A 25689-nucleotide genomic window follows, 5' to 3' on the forward strand; every position below is an offset into this window, starting at 1 on the left:
GTTCTCCCCTTCCCTTTGCCCATTCCTCACCCCCTCTGACCACCACAAATTCCACCTCCACTTCCTCCTCTGTGCAATATTTGACCCAGCCTCCATCCCCTCCAGTCCCATTTCCTGCACCCTGTCCCATCACCACCTCCAGCCCTTCCCTTTCAAGCCTTCTCCCTGTCCTCCTCTTCTCTTGCTCCCTCTGGAATACCCAGTGGTTGCACACACTGCATCTCAAAGATCACCATCATCCATGTTTTTTGGGTCTCCTTCTCCCTCTATCTCCTGGCACTTACAGGGACCTTGGATCCCCTCTCCTGACACTGTCGCTGCAGCTGCACTCTCACAGTGACCTCTTCTCCTCTCACATGCTCCACCTCAAGTAGTCCGCAAAGGAGTGAGGTGAGGTGTGGTGTAGAGCTTCTCTTCTGCTGCTTCCAACCCTTACCACTCTTTCTTTCTCTTCAAACAACTCTCCGCCTGCCTCTTATCTCCACTCCCCCTTCATGTAGTCACCGTTTACTGCCCCTGAGTCCTCCCCATCCATCTTCCTCTCTGACTCCTTTGCGCTCCCTTTTTCCTCACAGCACAACCTCATCCTCGTTGTCTTCAACTTCACATTGACTTGTTAGCTGTCCACTTACTCCTCCTACCCTCTTTGTTTGATCCGGAACGATAGATCTGCTCTCCTGCTCACCAAAATGACCATTAATTTAAGATTGTAACCTTTCCCCAGGTGCTTCCTAGGGAAACTGGACACACTTAAACAGGTGAAAAATGCATCTCATCTCCTAGTAGCTGCTAGACTACTGATAACCTCTCATGGGAAAAGAAAAATAGCCAAAAATTAGAGGAATGGTTCCAAAACATATGGGAGATTGTTGTTATGGAAAAACTCAATGCATCAGTTAGGTACCCAGCAAAATTGACAGAGGACAGATAGATACTTAGATATTTAGGTACTGTTTATTCAGTACTAAAAGTACTTTGATACTGCCAACCCCCCATTCCCCCAGCACACCTGTCCAATTATTTTGAATGTTAACATTCGACAGGCATGCAAGGTTTGATAAATATGAGTAGAGTCAGTCGTTTCACTCAGTTTAATAAAATCCCCAGAAATAACTCAGCTTGGGTGGCAGAAAGAGGCTCACTCTGTAATATGATAATACTCTGTTAAACAGAGAGATCTGATGATTATATTACTGCATAATGTTTCTCTAAACAAAAAGATCAGCTCAATGTTGTAATGATTAACACTTTAGATATTTACATGGCAATGATTTGTAAACCTGTTAAAACTTCCTAAATAATTACATTACAAAAATTTATCTTTTTCTTTCTGGGGAAAAAAAAATCTAGTGGGTGGTTTGGGGGTTGCCTGGTATGTTGTTGTTGGGGTTTGTTTGTTTTTTTGAACTCTGCCGTGAAGTAGATACATGAACATAACATATCTGAAAATGTTTTGATGCAAGAGGCATCAGTTTGGGAATGAAAACTATATTCTGAAAAGTTAAAAGGGAAGCAATGAGAGAATCAGGCTTCCTGACGTGTCTCTTAGACCTGTTAGGAATGAACAGTAGAGAGTTATAGACCTGTCTAATAGCTTAGAGAGACAGTGGTGTGATCCTTGCTGATGGGACATCTGTGCCATCTTTCTCTGTGTACAGAGATACCTTTGTGTCACTGAGAGCCCTACCAGATTTTTGTCCCACCTGAGTGTTCCTTGGCACCTGTCAGCTTTCCCTCAGCTCCTAGTTTAAACAGTCCCATTAGTGAGTTGGCAAAATCTTTTTCATTTGCATTCATTTCAACCTTCTATGCAGTGAGAGAGAGGCAACATGTTACATGTAAAGTGCCCAATCCTGTGAACTCTTGGTTTGCCGATTTCCCCCTGGCTTCTTGGAGGGCCGCTGGTGGGATCGGGATTTTAGCATGAAACTCTGGTGGCTAGTGATATTTGAAAGGCAATCGATGAAAATGACACACGCACTTGCACTCGGAGCCAATTTGCAGCAGAAGGTACAGACCGTAACGCATCCAATTTTAAACCGAGCAGCCATTCCCAGACTGCCTCCTGTGGGGAGCCTCCATTGGAACAAAAGCATTTTTGTTTGAAGGAATAAATACTTCTCTGAAGAAGAATGGCCGTCACAAAAATATTGGTGGACTGAATACAGCTGCATACTACTTAAAAGTGGCTTTTTCTGCAGCCCATAAGCATTGCTGCCCAGACACCCTCAAACCAAAAAGCTTCACCAACTGCAGACATTATGATGTGGCTTTTGTCCTTTATTCCCAGGCTTCTTTGCATCATTTGTCTAATTTGTAGAACTGCATCTGTGTCCTCTATTTGCAAGAGTCCCTTTTCCAACCTGACCAACCGACCAGCACAGATTGGAAGAACAGATTGATGCTGGCATGGCAGCAGTGGTAAAAGTTGAAAGAAGCCGTACTTGATGGCTACCAGCTACACAGGAGAGATTTAAAGAATCCTTGTTTGACAACACAGCTGCTTTACTATTTTTATTATTGTGCTCCGCGCCGCACAAAAATGCAATGCAGGAAAAACAAGTGCTTGTCCCAAGGAACTTACAGTGTTTACTGGACATGGACAGTATTGCTCAGGCACTGTAAAACATAGGGTGAAGGTCTCCTGTTGAAGGACTAAATTAGTGAATCAATGCTGTGAATGCTTTTTCGCAAATTAATTTAAAGAACTGCAGCATTCTTTCAACCCACCTCCCCATGATGCTAGACTTTGTTACTGAAATGGCCCACGTCTTCATCTTTCTGTGCTAAAAGCTATCAAACTGTAACAACAAACCAGTAGAATCACTTCCCCCTAAACAACCTACCTGGTATGTTCATCAAAACATATCCATCCCATTGCGCCTTTTTGTCCTGGTGTTCCTTTCCTTTGAATAAAACTCTGGGAATGTCTGCGTGCTCTGGCATCAGCATTAAATTATTGCTATTTAATATTTGTATGACAGCCACATCCAGAGGTCCCAGTCAGGATCAATGCAGCGCCCAGCACAACAAACACCTAGTTACAGACTAAATAACAAGACAGACAGAAAACAGACCATGAAAGTATTTGCAGCAATTTTATATTCCTCCTGAACATCCTTCCTCTCACTCTTGCCCTCTGTCGGTGTGCCACAGCTTCTACTTGTGGTCTCGCCACTAGGAGAGAACAAAGAGCCACAGTGTTAGTGTAAGTTACAGTGCTGTATGACGGTTGTACATGGCTCACCGTGCATCACACAAGGACCTGCAAGATAAAGGCTGAAATACACCTTAATTCTGCAAAGTTTTTTTTGTACCAAGTTATGTTGGTGCAACCTCCTAGTATCGATGCGTTATACTGGCATAAAAAGATGCTTATGTTGCTTAACTTATTTCCATAAATTCACCTCCATGCTTGGTATTGCACCAATTTAACTATATTGGTTTCTGAACTGAGCTAAATAAACCAGTACAAAAAATGGTGTGTAGACCTGCCCTAAGTGACTTTTCCAAGATCACAGAGGGTGTCTGTGGTCGAGCAGTGCAATGAACCCAGGTTTCCAAAGTCCCAGGCTAGTGCCCTTATCACTGGACCATCTTTCTTCTCAAATTAAGCATGTGTGTGTCTGTGGAAACAGAACCCTAGATTGGGAGCTTGGTGCTCCCATAAAAAAGAGAAAAATCGTTCTCTCTTGCCACAGAGGGTCGGACAAGAAGCAATGGGTTCAAACTACAGCATAGCAGATTTAGATTAAATCTCAGGAAAAACTTCCTACCTGCAAGAACAGTAGGACAATGGAACTGACTGCCTAAGGAAGTTGTGGAAGCTCCTTCACTGGAGGTTTTCAAATAGAGGCTGGATAGCCATCTGTCTTGGATGGTTTAGACACAACACATCCTGCATCTTGGCAGGGGGTTAGACTAAATGACCCTTGTGGTCCCTTCTAACCCTATGGTTCTGTGATTCTAGGTTCTGTGTTTTCTATATGTTTGTAGGAAACTGAGCACATTGTGGGAGCTATGGCAATATAAATTGAAAAGAAATGTCTATGTATTTCTCATGCACCCATCATTGCAGTGTCTTGACATTGAGATAACAAAGAGACAGCCTTTCCCCTCACCTTTTTATTTTATTTTATTTTTTTTTCATTTCACCACCCGGAAATCTTCACCCCTTTAACACAAGTGTGTCACTGAAAGAAATTGAATGAGCCACAGCAAGAGAGAAATGTGAGCTTTTGAAATGCATCCTCCTGGGTCTGGGAGAGAGACACCGTCCCGTGAGCATTGGCTGAGCATGCACTCTGGCATGTCCCTTGTAGCTTCTCACTCCTGAGCCTTTCCAAATGCAGTTTTGGCAACTTGTTGTTTTGAAACTGTTTCATTTCTTCCCTATTAGGCTCCGTGAAGTGAAAAGAGACTCACCAGTATAATGGGCATATATTTATTACTGTGCTCTTCCTTCAATCATGCTAGCAGCAGGAAGAGCCACTCATGCTGTCCCAGACACAGCAGAGAACAATGACTCTATTGAAGGCTAAACCGCATCCCTTTTGGAGAATAATAACTTTTCTTACCACTGTTGATGAAGAGCGAAGAGGTCCATTTGCAGTAAACTGTACTCTTCCCCGCTCCAATCCGCTATTTCTTACCTACATTTTATCAGAAGGCTGTATACTGGGTCTCCCATTGCTTCCCTTTCTTTTTGAGGGATGTTTTCTAACGGTCTGAGGACAGAACTGGGAGCGCCTCTCTCCTGCATTTTAATCTTAACTATGACACTCTGGCCCCGTCCGTACTGGGTGGCGAACAGAACCTGGAAGCAATGCCTAAAATCAGTTCCACCAAAACAAGATCCCAGCCAGGAAAATTAGTTCCCAACAGCCACCATTCTGTGTGTGTAAATACCCCACTCCCAACCCCGATGCTCCATGTGTGACTCTTCCCTCTAATGCAGAAGGGGCACAGCTCCTGCTGGGCATCTTCCGCCATCCAGAGCAAGTATGGCTTCCTTGATGGGGGAGGGGGCAAAGACTGAGCAGGCTTGGGAGAGGAATGGGCAGGCTGCCGTCTTTCACACGTGCACACACACCCAGCTTCATCACACGTAGGTAGGAAAGATAACACAGTCCCCAAGACGGTATTATGTCTTCTGCAGAGAATCACTGGCTGGCAGGAGTTTCTGGGGGCAGGGCCGGAGCAGGGCTGGGGTCAGAGCAGGGCTAGGTAGCACTTCCTCCCCACCCCACCTCCCTGCGGGGCTGTCCCGGGCCCTGCTGCACCCCTCCGAACGTTCCTCCGCACCCCCCCTAGGTGTTGTGCCCCACAGTTTGGGGACCAGTCTCGTAGACTCTCTGGTGTGCAGTCAGTGTTCCCTAGTGCACTTTACCGTAGTACTGTTTTAAAGAACACTACGTTAAAGCACACTGGGGAACTTTTAGTTCACACCAACAGGGTCTACATGGACCAGTTAGTGTGCAACACCGTAGTGCACATTAGACATCACACCGCTAGTGCACATTACCCCACCGGGTAGATAAGTCCTGAGAGACAAGTACTGACACGTGGAAAGTAGTACTCCCTCTGCCTTTCTAAGATGGGGTTTGTTGCTTTGATGCACATGAAAGCACCTGAAAACATACAGCCCTGTAGAACCACTGCTCCATTGGCTAGTGGGAAGGAAAAGGACTATAAGGCTGTCCAGTCCATATCTCCCTTTTTGATTTAAGACCGAGAAAAAAAATCCAGGAGCATGGTGAACCAGTTGTGACGTGGTAACAAAATAGAGGTTGTGACAGAATACACCCCATATTCACACCCTGCACACTATTGTAATAATCTTTGTACAAGGTATGCTTTGTAAGGTATCATTGGAAAACTCATAATTTGCTGGTCAGTATTGTCCTGGTAAGATGTATGTGGCAACATTGTATGTGAAATTTATAAGATTCCCCTGTAAAATGTTATTAACAGATGTTCCAAACCCCACAGCCCTGCCTATTCAGAAGACAGGTCTGTCCTAATCGAAGAAATGTGTGCTTGCCTTAATGTGCATTTAAGGAGTAAACAGAGTAATCAAACAGGAAGGGAAAACCAAGGAAGTTCAAACAGGTGGAAAAAAACAGCAGGGAATATCCTTCTACATAGACTCTCAGTCTCCTGGTTCTCAGCTGGGAATGTTTTTCAAGAGGGGGACTGAAACTATAAAAAGGAGGGACAAACACCCCAAAGCACGCGTCTCTCTCTCTCTCCTTGCCCATCACATTCTCTGTACCTGAGAAAACAAAAGGAAACAGCCATTGGACTTTGCAGGAAGGGGTCCTGACCTGAAGATTTTGGTCAGTAATCTTACTGGATGCATTTGGTGGGAAATTTTGCTTGAATGTAATATAGTTTGTTAAATTAGGCAATAGTAAGCGTTTGATCTTTATTTTTCTTATAACCATTTCTAACTTCTATGCCTCTTTACTTATACTCACTTAATATCTCTCTATATATAGTTAATAAACTTGCTTTGCTGTTTTATCTAATCCAGTGTGTTTAAGTTGAAGTATTTGGGAAACTGTTTAAGGTAATAAGCTGTCATATTATTCCTTTAAAGGAATAACGAACTTAATATATTTGTCCAGGAGAGGGCTGGGCAGTACAGGACAGACATTTCTGGAGGAAGATCCAGGACTGGGATTGTGTTCGGATCACCCTGCTGCATAACCAAGACTGGAAAGAGCCAGGGTGTAGCTGGCAGGGTGCAGTTACACACAGACACTCAGTGTGTGGCTTTGCTGCTGGAAAGCTGTTTGTGAGCGGCCCAGGTAGGAGCTACTACAGCAAGGCATTGTAAGGAACCAAAGGTTGCAGGGTGAGGGTGACACAGCCCCTCACTGATCTGGATTGTGCCCTGTTATGTCACACAGATGCCCCTTGAAAATTGAAGTCCACCTTTGACAGCTGCTGGTTGCCACCGACAATAATGACCATAACCAAAGCTTTCTATTCCTGCATTACCTTCCATTTGAGGATGTCTATAACAGCTTTATAAAAGATCATCCGTGAAGCCTGTCGCAATCCCCAGAAGGTCCATTTTATAAACGGATAACTCAAGAGCAAAGAGCTTAAGGCCCAAATTTTCAAACTTGGGTGCTATGACACGTAGGCCCAGATCCACAAAGCTATTTAGGCACCTAACTCCCATTGACTTCAGTGGGAGCTGGACACCAAAATACCTTCGGAGTCTTTGAAAATCCCAGCCTAAGTAAGTCAGGCACCCAACTCCCATGAATTTCCTTGTAATTCGGTGGGTCCTAAGCACTTGCAACCCACATGGAAGTCCGTGGGAGTTGCAGGTGCTAACCATCTCTGGGTATTAAGCCCTACGTCTCTCAAGTTGGGCACCCCTTTGCCCCATTTTGAATGTTTGGGCCATAGTGACTCTGTGGCAGACCTGGAGCACCTTTGGACCCCTTGACTCTAACCACTTGACAACACTGATGTCCTGTTTGATTCGTTAATGTATGTACTAGCACTAAACAGAACCACTTCTTAGCAGGTCGTTGCTGTCGGCTTGAAATATTTCTCAGTGAACTTCCAAAGCAAAGTGAGCAGCACCCTGTGGGGACAATATTTCTCCTGCTGGGAGTTAAACAGTGTTTTTTAAGGGGTTGGGAAAAAGAACAATGACAGGAGATGCTCTTGTACATAAAGCAAGCCCTGATGTATCACACATTCCAGTCGCTGTGCTGAAACACTCGGAATTCAGTGTGGGATAGATAATCCGAGCTTTGCTTTAGTAAATCTTTTGCAGTTTCCAGAGTGAGAAACAACTGGCACTTGCTGACTGGGTGCAAACTCCAGACTGCTATCTCGTTAGCATCGAAGTTTTGTGGGAGCAGGCAGGATCTTGCGAAAGGATGAGAAAACCTCCTGTTAGAGCAAGAAAGAGGCTAGCAGGGTTCCAAATGAGACTTTTATGTCATTGTCCAGAGAAGCAGAGACAATTACTTAAAAACTACTCACTTCTTTCTAGTGATTCACTCTTAAGCCTTGTCTATACTAGGGACATTTTTGCAAAGATTTATCACTGTTGCCAATTCCAGTGTAGATGGACTGCTTGCAGCATTTAAAGCATGTATCCTCTGAGCCTACGTCGGGTGGGTCTTTCCTTGCTTATGCAGGCTGGCAGTTCATCTACAGTCGGTCTCCAGTGTTGCTAACTCTGATTTGAGCAACAATGAGAAATTTTTGCCGAAGTTTCCTAGAGTAGACAAGGCTTCAGCATGTGAACAGAAAATAATCCACTCTCAGATCCATGGACTCTACATGTTACTGCAGTTAGTGAAAGGAGAATTATTCCCTTCAAATTGCACAATTAACACTCATATTTTTACAATCAGATCTGTTAACGGATAGGTTTGAGGTTGAAGCATCCTTTATATTTTTTAATTGAAGAGTTACTTTCAAGTGTTCTCTTATACAGTGGAACTTGTATTAATTTAGGTGGAATATATGGTCTAAAGGTATAAACATAATTCAGTTACTGTTCCACATTAAACAATGTTAAACAAGGTTTGAGGTTTGGTATAGAGACTTCAGCTTGCTTAGTGCCATGGTAAATACACCATTCAAACTCCTTTTAACTTTTTTTTATTAAAGATAAAGAAAGGAAAGAAAAACAGTTAAAAAGAAAAGAAATGGAAAGTATTGAGGCTTTCATTTTTTGAACAGCATCCCTTGTTCCCTGTCCCTTTAGCTGGAGAGAATTTTAGAAGGAACCCCCCCCCTCCGCCCCTTTGTCAGACAGTCTCTTGGGGTATGTCTTCACTACCCGCCGTATTGGCGAGTAGCAATCGATTTATCCGGGATCGATATATCGTGTCTCGTTAAGACGCGATATATCGATCCCCGAACGCGCTCACCGTCGATTCCGGAACTCCACCAGAGCGAGCGGCGGTAGCGCAGTTGACGGGGGAGCCGCGGTCGTCGATCCCCTGCCGTGTGTACCCCAGGTAATTCGATCCAAGATACTTCGACTTCAGCTATGCTATTCGCGTAGCTGAAGTTGCGTATCTTGGATCGATCCCCCTCCCCCAGTGTAGACCAGCCCTTAGATGGTATCAAAGAAGGTAATAACGGTCCTGCCGGGGAAGAGAGGAGAAGTGAGTTGAGATGGGCTGGAGCTGCTGTTGTTAAAGTCGGATCCTGTTTCATCCCAGGTGGTGGTTGGGATTCAGCTGGAGTTGGTAGAGGTGGTGATGTCATCTGGGACCCTCTCTCTGTCCCAGTCTGGTCAGGACATGTCTCAGGATCAGGATGACGAAGGCCTAGGGTCCCAGGAGGTGATGGGGGTGGCAGCCATGATGGTGAAGCTTGCTCCAGTAGCCAATTTTTCTCCTTAAAGTCTCTTAATTTAAGGTCTCGCAAAGGGAATGGTTGGTGGAATAGCCCATCCCCTCATTATTTTGTCAACCAATTAGGCCATTTCTGACGCATGAATTTTGGTTCGTTGATTTTTTTTCTTCCCACTTTTTTTGTTTATCAAGCATGATTTTTAACACCGTCCATTAGTTACTTTAGTTAGTAGGCCTTTATGTTTGGACTAATTTTAATTATTTTGTCTCCTTTTCATACCTTTGCCTATCAGCATTTGTCGTTCTAGGTTATTGTGACATTTTGTGAACTTTTATGTACTTTATCCAGTTGGGCTCACAATTAGGGCAAATGTGTCGGCCCAATTATTACAACGAACCCCAAGTGAGTAATGCTCCTGTTTAACCAAAGATCAGTTACCATTCCCCTGGGGTTACTTGGGTTTGTGTCTCCTCACTGTACTCTGGGTCTTCCAAGCCTGCGACAGAGCCTTGCTGCTAGAGACATCCAGCCTTAAGGAAGTCAGTAGGCAGGAGAACTGCGTGGTTGCACTCTGGGGTTCGTGGAGCTTTGTGGCATTGCTAGAGCTGGTTGGGAGGATGCATCCAGCCGGCTTTGTTATCTGCTGCTAAGCTCTGTAGGACCACAGCTGCAGAGCAGCTCTCTGCAACTTAAGATCCTTTTCTACAAGTCTCCAGGGAGCCCAATTATCTGATGGGTTTGGATGTTATCCCCTCCAACTTTTGAATAATCACAGTAGAAACTCCTGGGGATGTCTTACGTTCACATGTTCCTGTTCTTTACCCAAATCGCTGGTGCGTCCGTCACAAAGTAGTAGGGTCCCTGCTCTTGGAACTGAAGGGAAAAGAGAAACTTGGAAATCATGGATTAAAAAGTACTAATTTGTCATCAACTAGTTTGAGAGCGATTCGACTATAATCTTGGAGCACTTGCAAATGGCCCCTGGAGCCAGTTCCTTCGCAGTGGTGAAGCGTGTGTCAATGAAACAGGAGGGAGACCTGTCATCCTAAAACGTTGCAATGGCCATAGGCTGAGCTCCTTGTCTGCCACTGCCCGTTTGGGTTGCTGCACAGAAAGTGAAGTCTTTTAAAAACGGTTCGGTTTTCTCTGGTTTTGTTTTGTTTTTTACTTGATGTTTCTTTTGTGTAAATCCAAGTTTGAGCAAATTTGCTACTAATCCCAAAACTGGAGGGGTAGCAAACACTTGGAGGGGACACAAACTGCAAAGTGGCTAGTGTGACAGGTATGGCAATTTCCTGCAATATTCTGGGTAAACCTTAATGGATTAAGTTTAAGTACTTTGGGAGTACATTGTATTAAAAATGCAAATGGTTATGTATTATTTTGGGATTGCACATAATGTCTCTAGGGGGCAGTCATGACTAATGTAAACCCTGGGAAGTGTTAAGAGCTTCAAAGAACTATTTGAAACAATGGCCAGACAAGAACGAACTTTTAAAGTAAAGTGGGTTTTCCAGGAAATCTCCAGGGGGAAGTGTATGCAAACGTAAACTCCTCCATTTGTGCAAGAATTCAGCTTTTAGAAGCTTCGCCCTGAGGAGGGAAACTTTGTCTGCTCATCACCTGTTACATGAGGGCAAGATCAGAGGCCCAAACGATATAAAGGAGAGACTCACAGATTCATGGGTGTTCTTGTTCTGAACAAAAGGTGTTACGAACTTGTAGCCACAGTAGAGCCCCTGGGTTTGAAGGATTGACACCTGCCAGAGCTCTTGTTGGAGTTGGGGTGATCTCTGGTAAGCTTATTAGCATGTGTGTAGGTTCTTCTATTGTTTCAATATGCTTTTTCTGTCTTGCTTTCCCCTTAAGAATAAATGTGCTTGCTTAGAAAGAGTGGTGTGGTAACTGTGGGCAATTACTCTGTTTATAGCCTCTGTGGAGAAAGTGAAGCAGGCCTGCTTAGGCAGTCTGACTTTCTGGGGAACTCTCAGTGTAAGCAGGGAACTGTGCAGCCTGGAAAAACCCTGGTCAGGAGGGAGAGAAATGTGGGTCTCCGCTCAAGAGGGAGAACAGCTGAGGATCTGGGAGCCTAGAGTGGGTGACCTTGCTGAACCATGAAGGGGAAATTCAGGTGCGGTTGCTCTGAATGGTGACACATAGAATTATATACTATGTTATTAATGTACAGTAACTCCTGTGGGAAATAGGAACACCTGTGGTAGGAGACTGCCCAAAAGTAGCCCCTTATTTAGAAACCATGGGCTGATTCAGACAAGCATAAATCTGGGATAACTCTACTTACTTTAGTGCAGCTGCTTTGGATTCACAGTAGGGTAAACGAGATCAGAATTTGGCCCTCCATCTCTAACATGGCCAGAGAAAGTGTGAATGGAATCCCTAGCTAAAACAGAGACCTGCTGTCAGCAGCCAGCCACCGGCTGGCAAAACCAACTACTCACAGTGTTGAATCTATTGGAAAAATGTTGTAGACTTGCTGAAAACAGAAAATGAATTAGAGGATAAAAAAAGTGAAAATGAGCTGGCAGAATCTTTAGGTGACTCATCAGGTGCATCTTGTAAAGTCTGTTTCTGGGAAGCGATGGGATAATCCAGTGTTCTGACAATATTTGCTCTGCAGCAAGGAAATGCAGAAATATTGGGACCAGTTAGTGAAATTAGATATCTTGACCAAAATGCCCATGGAACCTGCTCAGAAACTGTCCTTCCTTCTCATAGACTGTTTTTTCACTAGTGCATTTGAAAACAGTCAGCTGAACAGGGATGCTAAAGGCCAGTTCTCTGCACCCATGTCTAAGGTCATGCCAGAAAATACATTGTCTTTGCTGTATAATGCATTTAGAAGAGGTAGAAACACACAGTAGAATTCCTCTTTGACTGAAGGTGTTTTTTGTTTAATATTCTGAAGGTCAGTTATTGTCTTTTATACCATTCTGTATATGCTGTATTAAAGAGACTGCATGGGCCAGTGTGTAGGACGCTAGCTGGGATTTGAATTCATCTTGGTTTAATTCCTTTCTTTGCCACACACTCCCTGTGTGACCTTGGACAAACCACTTACTTTCTCTGTGCCTCAGTTTCCCCTCTTTACAATGGGGATAATAGAACTGCCCTACCTCACTGTGGTGTAGTGAGGATAAATACACTAAAAATTGTGAGGGGCTCAAATACCGCAGTAACGGACATCAATAGTTGTTCCAGATTTACACCTTTGTGAATGAGATCGGAATCTGGGTGTAAATAATTACTAGGTAGTAGGGACTGCTGATAGCTATGGGCCAATTTCTACTATGCTTCCTCACCTGGAGGTAGTACCTTACTCCATGAATATTCCCATTGAAACATACTCCTCAAGGGCCTTGATCCTGCACTAAGACCATGCAAATTTTTCCGTTGACTTGAATGGGAACAGGACCAAGCCCAACGTGAGAGAGGGTGGCAAAATCCTATATCTTACATTAAAAAATTCCAGACCTTAAATGACTGAACCACCAAATTCTGCACAAAACAAGTCTATGTTGAATATTCTTTTCTCTCTCTTACTCTCATCCTCCTTCCCCATTCCTTTCAATTATTTGTTACATCCTCTTGTTTCATTTTGTCATAAAGTGGATTGTAAGCTGTTTGGGACAGGGACTGAGACTTTTGCAATGGGGCCCTGCCTCTGATTTGGGGCCTTTGTGTGCTACAATCAATAATAAAAACATGTATTTTATGAATATTCATGGCACTTTCCTTTACAGTGAGCATTCTTCAATGAAGAAGATTTTCCTTGCACAATTGTTTGTGGAAAAGTGAAAACTGGGCCTCTCATCCTGTTGAAGCTAATGCACCATTTGTATTTGAATGAATGTTTGCAAATACCTCACTGCAGTGTTTACTCACCTTAGAGTGGCATGCCCTCCAATGACCACTGACTTCAGTGGGAGTCTTGGAAGCTCATTCAAGGTATTATTGTGCTAATCATATGCTCAGATGTGTACACAAAAGAGTAAAGAGGGCAGTGTTCCTCATCTCAGAAGCTTATAATATAAGGTCTGAATTCTGCCATCCTGTCTTACGTTGAGCAGTGTCTTCCTCTTCAGGTGGTGTCATTGATTTCAGTAGAACTACTGGCTCTGATACGGTACTACTCAATGTGGGTAAAGGTGTCAGAATAGGGCCCTAAATAACAGTCTCTGACATCCAGAGGAAAGTTCTTAGAGCGATTCTCCCTGTTCCTTTAATGTAACAGATCAGAGGATTAATGTGGGTTCTTCTGTGCCGATTTTTTAAAAACTAATATTTTTTTTATTTTTCTAGCTTTGGGGAGCTCAAAAAATAAAGCAGGTAACAACCTTTTACATATTTTATTCCTCTTTTAAAATATCACTATTCCCTTCTGTTTTTCCTAAATGGGGAAAAAGGTGGTGCTCCTTTCTCTGTCACGGTTTTTCAGTTACATTTTCTCTGACAAGATAAAATAGCATGTGCAAATAACTCCCCCCCCCCCCCCAAGAGTTTTAATTTTATTTTAGAGTTCATATATAATTTTATGTGTTCGTTTTCTCCCACTTATCTAGCCTAGAGTTTTCCTGGTCTCCACATTCCCATTAACTGGTTTGGCAGTTCTTCCATAACAATAAAAACTCTGTCATATCTTTCCCCTGGACAATCCCAAAACACTAGCAGACTGATTCTCACCCCTGTTTACACCAGTTTTTACACTGGTGCATCCTCACTGGCTTCATATGGAGATCTGGTCCTTATCTGCCTAAGGTGAGAAAGACCAAAGGTGACTTTTATGGGCGGCTGTAGAATAGAATAAGTTGGTGGTCTCAGTCCAGTTCTTAATGAACAGGTGTCCATAGCACAAAACTACCACAGTTGGCTCTTTTGTAAGTAGTCTCTACAGTTTGGCTAAGAACTGGATGGACATGAAGGTTGAACTTCTCCTGTGCCCAAAAAGTAGTGCAATGAATCATTATGATAGCCGATAGGATTTTACTGGAGAATTCTTTGTTTCAGTAACACCAGATGACCATACAATCATGTTTTCAATTGGCAACAACATGGTCAGGCTCTGTTGGATTTCCATGCAAATGTCCATGCTTGCCTCGACCTGGTTTACAAGCTGGTGTATGCATACGTGTGAATGGAGAGAACTTCCATTATTGTTCTAGATTATTGAGAGAATCTTCACCCTTATATACATGTATACATAGATTTAGTGGGAGTGGGGGCTGTGAGTAGAACCCATCGTGTATAAAGTCAGGAAGAGTTAAATAAAACCTGTCATTTCAGAAAATATGCTTTTAATTTTATAATCACAGGAATTTTTGAACAACTCAATTTACTGCACGAAAGCTGAGTAACACTTCTGAATAATTTGAATTTAAAATCTGTCCTGAACATTTGCTTAGAATTGATTTTTTTTTTTATCTTCAAAAACTTTACTGTGTCAAAACTTCAAACCTACACACAGGACAGGAGGGCTACATTGCACTGATTTAGGTTGCTGCTTCCCATCTAGTCCACTTGACAATGACTTATTACTATCTAATCGCTGTTAGTGTCTTGTGTACAGTGAATTTAGTCTGAGTGTCCAGATTACAAAACCACCCACAAAGCTGGCCTCATTGTTAGCGATCTTGGTAGAGACACCAAGGATAGAGTGGGCCATGGAGACTAAATTCTGTTCTTGTCCCTAGAGGTAGTACCTCCCAGGTCAGGGTTAAGGCACATTGATGTGTGTTCTTTGTGGACATTGCAACTGCTCATTATGTACCTGTTCTATACTTCTGTCTCCAGTGTTGTCAGCCTGTCACTTCTCACTAGCACTCAGTTATGTCAAGAATTTTTAAAGGAGCAGAAAACCAATAAGCAGGAGGAGGCTTTTGTGAAGACTACTGAATGGTCATGGGCCACTGATCTGTGCTGCAAAAGCCACGTGCAGCATGCTGCTTATGCCGCTGTAGAGACACGTACGTGTGTCTCTCTGCTCTCCGATTAAACAGATTGTACATAATGGGAAGGGTCAGGCTCTTTGGTGCTTGCCAGCCACTTCCATGCCTTCACCATGTCTATTTGCTGATTGTTTTGTAGGCCATCATACATCCTGATACTAATGAGAAGATCTTCATGCCTTTCAGAATGTCAGGTAGAGTATATCCTCTAATCAGGGTACCGATCTGTTTACTAATCTTACTGAAAACACATAGTAAATGTTATAATCCCGGTTTTGTCCCAGTTCTTTCTCTGAATCTTTTAAATATTTAGTGTCTGCCTCATTCTTCTCCATACCCCCTGGACATCTGAATGTGAACTTTAGCTTATCTCATCTCTGGCCTCTCTAAAGTGCCCGTCCCTGTGGTCTCCAGGCTCTCTGTTTACGTGTTGGCATCATTTTAACCTTGGCTCAAGGAAAGAAAGCTGCCACATAAACAAACACTCTGGTGCTTTCTTCCACTAAGGAGAGTGGGTTGGGCCACGTACCACAGTGATGGGCATAGTATCAGAACCTAACTCGAACAGAATTCTTGGAAGGCACCTTCCACGCCGCCAACCCATGTTCTTTCTCCCTCAGAGACAGAGTGCTTTTCTTTTGTGCCATACCACATCCAGCTTTGGTGTGAGACAGCTGCCGTTGTGTCATTAAATCAGCTGCTTCTTCCCCCTCTTTTTAGTAGTGTTCCATCCCTTGAGGCAAGAGAGCACTACCTGCCTTTACTGTGGATCGAGCTGGGGCTGTGTTTGTGGGGCAATTACTGCACAGAAGTGTTCCTTTGGTACCTTCTCGGGAGAGCCACCGGCAGGGAGAGTCTGTATCCCACTTTAGAAGGGACCTTTATCTGGTTTCTAATGTGCCATGCTGGGAAATGAGCTCATGCGGTGGGGCAATCTGGTGTGAGCATAGGAGAAATGGCAGGATTGGTGCTTCATTCTCTAAAACTTTTTGGAGAGGAAGGGTAACCTCCTGGCTAAAGTACAGCACAGGTGAGCCAGGACCCTTGGGTTCTCTCCCCTGTTCTGCCACTGACTTGCTGTGTAACTTTGGGCAAATCATTCCACCTCCCTGGGCTTTGGCATCCCTGTCTGTCAACTGGGGTTGTGAGGCTTACTCAATGCATTAATGTTTGTAACATGCTGTTAGACTCTCTGGTGGGAGGCGCTGTAGCACAGCAAAGTGTGGTAACTGGCAGCTCTTGCTGGGGGAGGTGACGTGTGGAGTATGTGATTTTTGTAGCTGGCCATTGATATTTCAGGTAAGAAGGGCTTGCCCACGCTAGAGTGTGTTTCCGTTTTAACTATACAGTTGTAGCTAAAGCAGCACTGCCCACATCCTCCTTCCTCCAATGTGGACGCAGCTATAGCTGTATAATTTATTCTGGTTTGGGAAGAGAAATAAGATGTACCAGTATAAGTCTCCTTTATATTGTTATAACTACATCCATGCTAGGGTTTATATACCAGGATATCAGTAAAAATATCACATCCCTAACCAACGTAGTTATGCCAGTGTAACTTTTCTAGTGTAGGCCAAGCCTAAAAAAACCCCTTGGGAAACACTTAAAACACCCAAGAGCTGAGAAGGGAAAGTGAGGTAAGAACTGTGAGTCCATTTTTCTCTCACTCCTGATTGTCAGGCTGTAGCTCCACTAAAGTCACTGGAGTTACACTGGTGCAAACCAGACTCATGCCCTATGTGTTTCCTATCCTACGTTCATAGCAGCACCAGGTTTCTCAGGTGTGATACCTCCTTAATCTCTGTGTATTAAAATGTGTGTATCTTTCTTTTCTTTCTTTTTTTGTGTGTATAGGTTACATTCCTTTTGGAACACCCATCGTAAGTATTTTAGCATCTCTCCCCACCCGGCCTGAGTGTAACAGGAAATGCATTTTTTAGCACTCACATAGAATCCTCCAAATTCCACACTACATCGGTGTGACATTCACAAAATGTTCACACCTTTCCCATCGCGCGTTAGCGAGGGTTTCATTGTGCAAAATGTGCCCTGATGGATTTAGATTGTCATGTTTGAGGTTGTTTGCCTGTTACACATTATTCACCTCCTTCCCTGCACATAGCATCCTGCTATTTTTGTAATATCTTCTCCTTTTTGGTTAACCTTCTACCTGGCTCTTTCTCCAGAAAGATAATCGGTCTGTCTACACGGCAATTAAACCCCCCCGGCTTGCCCGTGGCAGCTGGCTCAGGCTCATGGAGGCTCAGGCTAAGCCAGTGGTTCTCAAACTTTTGTATTGGTGACCCCTTTCCCACAGCAAGCCTCTGAGTGCGACCCCCCCCTAATAAATTAAAAACACTTTTTTATATGTTTAACACCATTATAAATGCTGGAGGCACAGCGGGGTTTGGAGTGGAGGCTGACAGCTCGTGACCCCCCCATGTAATAACCTCGTGACCCCCTGAGGGGTCCCGACTCCCAGTTTGAGAACCCCGGGGCTAAGGGGTTTGTTTAATTGTGGTGTAGACATTTGGATTCAGGCTGGAGCCTGGGCTCTAGGACCCTCCAGCCTAAGCCTGAAAGTCTACAGTGCAATTAAACAGCCCCTTAGCCCAAGCCCACAAGCCTGAGTCAGCTGGCCTGGCCCAGCCACAGGTGTGTAATACCCCACGGTGCACTGATCACCTGTAAAATGTAACTTCTGCATTGGTCTTCAGATCCTTCCTCCTCTGTACATTTGACAAGTCACTTCCAGAATGTGACAAACCTAGCGAGAGCCCCGCAAACTCAAGAGCTACGTCACAGTACCCAGGATTATTTGACTTATTTTTTTTTCCCCCAGGATAACTTTATCCTTTCCCCCAATGAAAATCAAAATCCTCTCTGTCTAATGAACAGTTGAAAAGTCATTAGTTATGGGTTATTGCTAAGTGTGCATCTCTCAGTTCATGTTTGTTATTTTCAGTTGACTATATTAACATTTGGGGACGATATCTCGAGTGAAGGCCAGGATAGAGGTCTCCCTGACTGCATTTATAATGCTTAAACTTCAATTAATCTTCACCCTCTGCCTGTGGCGTAAGCTAAGTATTACCCCCATTTTACAGATTGGGAAACTGAGGCACAGCAATTTTAAGTGACTTGCCCCAGGCAACACAGCAACCATGCTGAAAAATTCATGTACTTTTGGATTCCAGCTTTTTTTTTTTAAATCCTCTAGAACATGCTGCCTCAACTATTGTAAAGCTTGAAATCTGCAGGTTGAAACCTCATTAACCAAGTGCATTGAGGCATATAACACGCAGATTCATAGATGCCAAGGCCAGAAGGGGCCATTGTGATCATCTAGTCTGACCTCCTGTATGGCAAAGGCCGTAAAACTGTCCCAAAATAATTCCTAGAGCATTTCGTTTAGAAAAAAGCATCCAATCTTGATTTAAAAATTGCCAGTGATGGAGAATCCACCAGGGCTCTTGGTAAATTGTTCCAATGGTTAATTACCCTCACTGTTAAAAATTGACACCTTATTTCCAGTCTGAATTTGTCTAGCTTCCAGACATTGGCTCATATTATACCTTTGTCTAGTAGACTGAAGGACCCATTATGAATTATTTGTTCCATAAGCAGGTACATATAAACCGTGATCAAATCACCCCTTCTCTTTGTTAAACTAAGCAGATTGAGCGCTTGAGTCTATAAGACATAAGAGTAATGATCCTGCCCAAGGAAGGTGATAAAGTGGTTACCAAAATCTAGAGGTTAAAATTATTATTATTAATCATTTGTTATATCTAACATTTTGGTGGCAACTTGTGGTGGGGCATTCTTCTTTAAAAAAATTAGGTTAAACAGAAATGAGTTAACGATCAAATTGACAATGAAATCGGCCCAAATCCAGATCTGTCAGCGGAGCTGAGAGCTGTCAGATGAGTCCAATTTCACTAGCTGTAAAGGATAAACTGGAACCTCTTGTCATTTTTTTTTTAAAAGAAGCATTTTCAAATGTTAAAATTAAAATGTAACATTTATGCCAATCTATCTGTGAAATTTAGTGACAAAATTGGCAGCCTGCTCTAGCATAAAAACAGTGTGAATCTTACATTGAACGTAGGGGGATGGGATTTCCTCGAGCAAAATGATTGTGCAGCAGTCTTATGGTTCTAGCCTAGGACAAGACACCAACTTAGGAAGAGGCTTCTTCTGAGCTTACTTAACTCAGCAGCATAGCCTAGTGAGGAAGGCACTGGAGTTGGAGTCCGAGTCAAGAGACCATGGTTCCATGCCTGGCTGTGCTACTGGCCTGCTGCGTCACCTTGGGCAAGTCACTTCTACCACCCTCTGCCCTTTGTAAAAGAGGGAAATACTTGCTTCCCTTTGTAAAGTACCTGGGGATGAAAAGCAGTCGGCAGCGTTGCCAACTCCTGCAATTTTATTGTGAGGCTTCTTATATTTGGCAATTTTCTTAACGCCTCAGCTCCTGGATTGGTGTGATTATTTGGGAACCTCAGTTTTTTCTTTCTTTCTTGGAGTCTGATTCCTGGTTTTTGACTGCTTGGGACTGGCAATACTGCAGTAATAAGAGCTGAGTGCTATTATTAATATGGACTCACAGATAAATCCACTTTCCTTAACCAATCGGAAAGGACTTTGGTTTTGTAAACACAAAGATCCCTCTCGCTAATTCCTCCCACTTGACCTCTTTCAACTAGAGTCTTGTCAGACTCGGCAAATCTTTATGGAAAGCATCTCTATCCCTTGGCTTCAAAGCCACAATGTCCATCACATCAGTCAGGCAATTAGAATTTGGTGGTTGATATATTTCTGGTGTTTAGGATTTTTTATTTTGTTTTCCTTTTTAGCTGTTTTTTTTCCCCCTGACAGTAATTAAAAGTGAAGCTGTACATTCCTTGGCAGACTCTTGCACATATGGAGAGTTTGCATTAAATGTGCCTCTTTCAGTCATGCAGATTTTGGGTGTTCTTTTTCTTTTCATTTAGTCTCTTTCTTGTTTTCTTCTACTGAGGTTAAGATTATAAATGACTAACGTTTTGGGCTGCCTCATCTTCCCCAGTCTCTTTAACCCATTGGCTCTTGGGGCCAAATTCTGACCTGTTGGAATGAGGTGCAACTTCTGTAGAAATATCTGGGCCAAGTTCGTTGATAATGTAAATCCTGGTGTTAGTTGCATGCTGGGTGCAAATGGTAAGTTAGTGTAACTCACTGATTTGGCATTCAGCAGGCATGCAAAGTAGGTGTAACTTATATTTCAAGAAAGAGCGTAGGAGGAAAAACCAACTTAACAGGAAGGTGTAAACTAAACCAGCCCGTCCAACTTTTTTTTACACCCTCTTGTGAGTTGTTGTTTCTCTCTTCTGGATCCTTAGCCTGTGAGTTGTACCCCAAAACTGATGCAGCTGCAAATGAGTGGTGATCGTAGGCTCACTTCCCTTCCTTTTGACAGATTATTTTGGCTGTTATATCAGGTTTTACCCGCCCCTCATCCTCAGCATAAATAAAATCAGAGAGGATGTCCTGGCCCAAAGTCTGAGAGCGTGGGTGAATCCACAGCCTTCTAGCCCCGAGGTCAGAGTGCTACCATGAGGAGCATTCTTTCTCCTGGTAGCATGGGGTCCTGTGAAAAATATACACACTCAGGAATAAAGGAAAATTTCATTGGTGGGTTCTGAAATAGACATTCTTCACATTACAGATCCATGCTTGTCTCTCCACTCTAATTCCCAGAGAATTAGGTAGCTGAAGGGGAAAAAAGATAAAAATGTGAAGGCGTATCCCATTATATCTACCCATTAGTTGACCATTCATCTCACTGGGAGCTTTGTTTGTGGATTAACCTCAGGAGTTTCTTCCCTTTATACTTCCTTCCCCATCCCTCTTCAGTTCCCTGCATTGTGGCAACTTTTTCTCTTGTGGAATGGGACACAGCCTTTCTGTGCTGCTCCCTATTTACCCATGTGAGGCCCAATATCCCCACCCCTATTGGCCGAGTGAACATGGGACTGAATACCTGGCCCAAATTTGGACCTCTAGGGTCTTTGTAACTGTGGGTGTGAGGTATCTAAACTCATGATCATTAAAACAATTGGTCCCAACTAAGAGCACTTGAACTTCCAGGTGGTAGTTCCCTGTTTTCCAACATTAAAATCTGATCTCTTTTCGACATTTGCTAGAGGAGCTGCATTTCCAAAAGTTGAAACAATAAACGTATCAAAGAAAAATAAAAACCTTTCCACCCCCTGGCCAACCAATGAGAAATGATTTGTGAATTTCTCTGAAACATAATATTTAAGTCCTATTCCAGAGGGTACTTGTGTAAAATAGTTGATTAGCAAACCGTGGAAGTCCCGATAGAGTATTAGTCCTCAGAATAATACAGCTTCTAATACTTTGCCCTTCTGTACCAAGTTCCCTCCAAGGATCTCAAAGCATGTTGCAAAAGTAATTAAGGCTCATCCATGTGAGGGTGGGCAGCACAACCCATCCCCATTTTACAGATGGAGAAACTGAGTTACAGAGAGGTTAAGGGGGAAGGTCAGTGACAGAGTTGGAAAGAGAATCCCGCTTTCTAGATTTCCATCCCCTTTCTTAATCCTGCTCCTTTGTATGATACTGGGCTACGTCGTAAACCCTGACGGAGCAGATATATTCTCCACCTGTTGCCCCTCATCCACACATGAATAGGTGAGTAGAAAGCATCTCAGTGTGCTTAATACATGGGAAGACACCACGAACAGACTGATAGTTTATTCATTATGTTATTTTTTTTTTAAATCGTTCCTCTCTCTTGTAGGTTGTTGGTCTTCTCCTGCCAAACCAGACGCTGGCGTCCACTGTTTTTTGGCAGGTAACAATCTTCTGCCATGGCACATTGAGTCTATGGACTTGTGTGACAGAAAGAAAAGCATCATTGAATTACATCTCCAGCATAGACCCCAAAAATGACAGTGTGACTAAGGCATATTTACCTTTCTGCATCAAGAGCATCTTAGTTCATGAGAAGACAGTATGGCTGGATCTCATTGGAAATTTTTGGTAGGACTGGAGTATGCTGCAAATAAACCCAAGGGGCTGATTCTCCACAGCCCTGCACATTGTGTGATCATTTAGACCTGTGTAAAGGAGGTGTAAAATGGTGCTAAATCCAAATGGTATTACACCTGAGCAAAGTGGGTGTATAGTAAATGATGACACAAGGTGCAAAGCCATGGAGAATTAGGCCCTTGATGCTCACCCCTCTGCTGTTTTGAAGACATTCTGTCAAGTCGTTTAGGTTCCAGCCTTTACGTACCTTGAAAAGGGCATATTCTGTTAGAGAGACAAGGGAGGATGAGGTAATATCCTTTTTTGGACCAACTTCTGTGGTGAGAGGGACAAACTTTCAAGCTCCACAGAGCTCTTAGAAAAAAAGAGCTATGTGTGGATTAAAAGCTTGTCTCTCTCACCAACAGAAGTTGGTCCAATAAAAGATATTACCTCACCCCCCCCTTGTCTCTCTAATGCCCTGGGACCGACACAGCTACAACAGCACTGCATATTCTCTTAGTGAAATTCATCCACAGGGCTCTGCAGCTTCAGAAGGTCCCCAAGGCAGCGGAACTTCAGTGGTGGCAGCAGAGCATATATGCAGAAGACTCCACATTTGCTGCATGGGCATCAGCTGACAGCTGGGCTCCGTGCCAGTTCTGCGTTCTGAATGGGGGCTTGGCTAATGTTTCTGCGATTACCCCAATGTGGTTTCTTTGTACAAGAGATGTGTGAGGTGTGTGTGTGTGTGAGAATTTGAGCCATAGTAAATGTTATCCCAAATAAGCAATTCTGAATAATTGATATAATAAGACTTATTCAAACTGTTCTTTAAAATCTTTGTTTATTGCCTTCAAAGTAAATAGTGCTATAAAATGTCATGCCAGCCATGGAAGATCAAGGCATAGTGCAGACTATCTAGGACTTTGGAAAGGTGCAGTCAACAGAAAACATAAGCATATCGTTATCTCCATACTGATTTATACCTGCCTCTGGAAATTTCCATTACTTGCATCTGAAGAAGTGAGGTTCTTACCCACGAAAGCTTATGCTCCCAATACTTCTGTTAGTCTTAAAGGTGCCACAGGACCCTCTGTTGCTATAAGCATATCCTAGTAACTTGTGGCTGTGTTTGAATTCAACAAGGTAAGTTATGGCCACATAGTTCAAACGCTGAAGCTGCATCTTGTGCAGTATACAACTTTAATAGGCATTGTGGCTGGAATTTTCTAGAGTTGTTCACCTCTCCCACTGTCATGATGCCTAAGAACTCAGAGTTCAATCCGGTGCCTGCTGAAGTCAGTGACAAAACTCCCATTGATTTCAGTGGTGCAGGATCAGACACTTGATTATGCTACTCTTACTCATGTGCGTAGCCCCACTGATGTCAATGAGACTCCTGGCATGTGTAAAGACTACTCATATGAGTAAGGTAGCAGGGTAAGACCCTAAAGAGTCCCCGTTCACAGTGAGAGGTGAACCTTGTGTTCTGTACTTAGAGAAAGTTGAAGGGGTAAACTGAAGGGTCTGTTCTTAACTAGGACTCCAGCTATGAACACAGCACAAAACCTGTTTAATTGTGAAATTCTTCAAGGACCAGATTCTTACTCACTGTGAGTAGTACCTTACTGTGCAATAAGTCTCACTGAAATCAATGAGACTACAGTGCAGTTACTGGGGACCATGGATCAGCACTCATGTCCCACTCCCCATCAGTACCCGGCCCAGGCTGGGGAAGCTAATGATCCAACCAGTGGACCAAATTCAGTGATGAATCCTGGTCACGTGGCACCTGAGGCACATTGCGCGTATGCTAAGAAGAATGCATTTACTCAGTGTAAATAAAGGTGTCGGAATCCTTGTTTGGAACGGGAAAGAGTATTCTAAAAAAAAAAAAATCAACAACCCACAAGAGCATAATCCAAGAGAAATTCGTTAACAGAATATACACCTCTACCCCAATATAACGCGACCCGATATAACGCGAATTCGAAAATAACGTGGTAAATAGTTATAGTGCTCCGGGGGGGCGGGGCTGCGCACTCCAGTGGATCAAAGCAAGTTCGATATAACGCGGTTTCACCTATAACGCGGTAAGTTTTTTTTTGGCTCCCGAGGACAGCGTTATATCGGGGTAGAAGTGTACAAATTTCAAGTCCCAGACCAATAGTAGAACAGCATTGACTTCACTGGGAGTTACATGTGCTTATGTAGAGGTAGAATTTGACATGTGAAATGTAGGATTCTAACTGCTTGACAAACTGTGATCAGATGCAAACCCAGCCCGCAGCAAAGAAAAGGAACATAGCCTTCAACTTGACTAACTCGGAGCACGCTTGGAAGGCTGCTTCAGTGGTTCTCAAACTTTTTCTGGTTCTGACGGCCTGCTGGAGCCACTGTCAGACCAAATTGCCCCAGATCATAGAGTTAACAGGAGAGGTTCATTTTGGGAGTGCTTCTCTCAAACTTCAGATGCCAACTTAATTTGTGGTGCAAAAAATACGGGGGTTACCAGACTTCCCAGGGAGAGAACGTTTTTGCCCCTCCATCCGTGTTCCCTCCCTCCCTTCTTCCTCTGACCCCATTCCCCTCCATCTTTCCAATTCTCTTTTCCCTCTCCTTTCCTCCTTTTCTGACTCCTTTCTGTTTCTTTCCCTTCTTCTCTCCTTTCAGTATCATTTCTCAGGTTCTGACCAGCAGCTGGAGGACAGCAGCCCTGTGCGCCTGCACTGACATACTTTAACCACAGCACCTTGAGTACGCATGTTGCAGTCAAGGGCATGTCAGGCCCCAGACTGAGGTAAGCAGTCATTGGAGCAGCATGAGTGGGACCCTCTGAGCCTTTGGAGACCCATTTTTGCTGAATTGAGGGAGTGTTCAGAACGCCCTCCCTCCAGTAGATCTTTCCTGGATGTGGGGGGAGTGGCCCTACTACCATTGCCACCCCCTCTGAACTCTGCAGACAGGGGGAGTGGGCCATCCAGCCACCTCCTGAAGAGTCCAGAAGTGTATCAGCGAGCCCCCCCAGAAGACAGCAGAGCCAGGGAGTGGATAGCAGGGCACTGATCCATCCCCACTCTAAAGACTGCTTAAGGTAGGAAGGGAATGGGGCAAAACTTGTCCCAGTTTTATATTTCTGAGCTGAGATTCTGGTCGGTAACTGGGGTGGAGTTGTGGGATGGTGACCAAGCAGGGGTGAGTATTGGGTTCTCAATGAAACCCAATTCCACCTGGTTGAGGGTCTGTTAGAGAAGTTTCTGTAGCTCTGCTCGATGGACCACTTCAGTTGAGTTTGATTAGTGGAGCTTTATAAAGGCTCACTTGGAAACCAGGACAAATT

The 25689-nt window shown here is 43.7% G+C and overlaps 1 protein-coding gene across 1 annotated transcript in view; it reads left to right on the top strand.

Moving 5' to 3' along the window:
- SFXN5 (sideroflexin 5) overlaps positions 1 to 25689 on the top strand; it is a 166938-nt gene that overhangs the window by 34263 nt on the left and 106986 nt on the right. The window contains exons 4-7 of the mRNA XM_026659548.1: positions 13666 to 13692; positions 15448 to 15502; positions 17163 to 17188; positions 22117 to 22170. Coding sequence (XP_026515333.1) covers positions 13666 to 13692; positions 15448 to 15502; positions 17163 to 17188; positions 22117 to 22170 — 162 coding nt within the window. The remainder of the gene's footprint in view (positions 1 to 13665; positions 13693 to 15447; positions 15503 to 17162; positions 17189 to 22116; positions 22171 to 25689) is intronic.

Source organism: Terrapene carolina, unplaced genomic scaffold, assembly GCF_002925995.2.
Source record: "Terrapene carolina triunguis isolate 2854851 unplaced genomic scaffold, T_m_triunguis-2.0 Scaffold633, whole genome shotgun sequence".
In the NCBI taxonomy this organism is placed as follows: domain Eukaryota; kingdom Metazoa; phylum Chordata; order Testudines; family Emydidae; genus Terrapene; species Terrapene triunguis.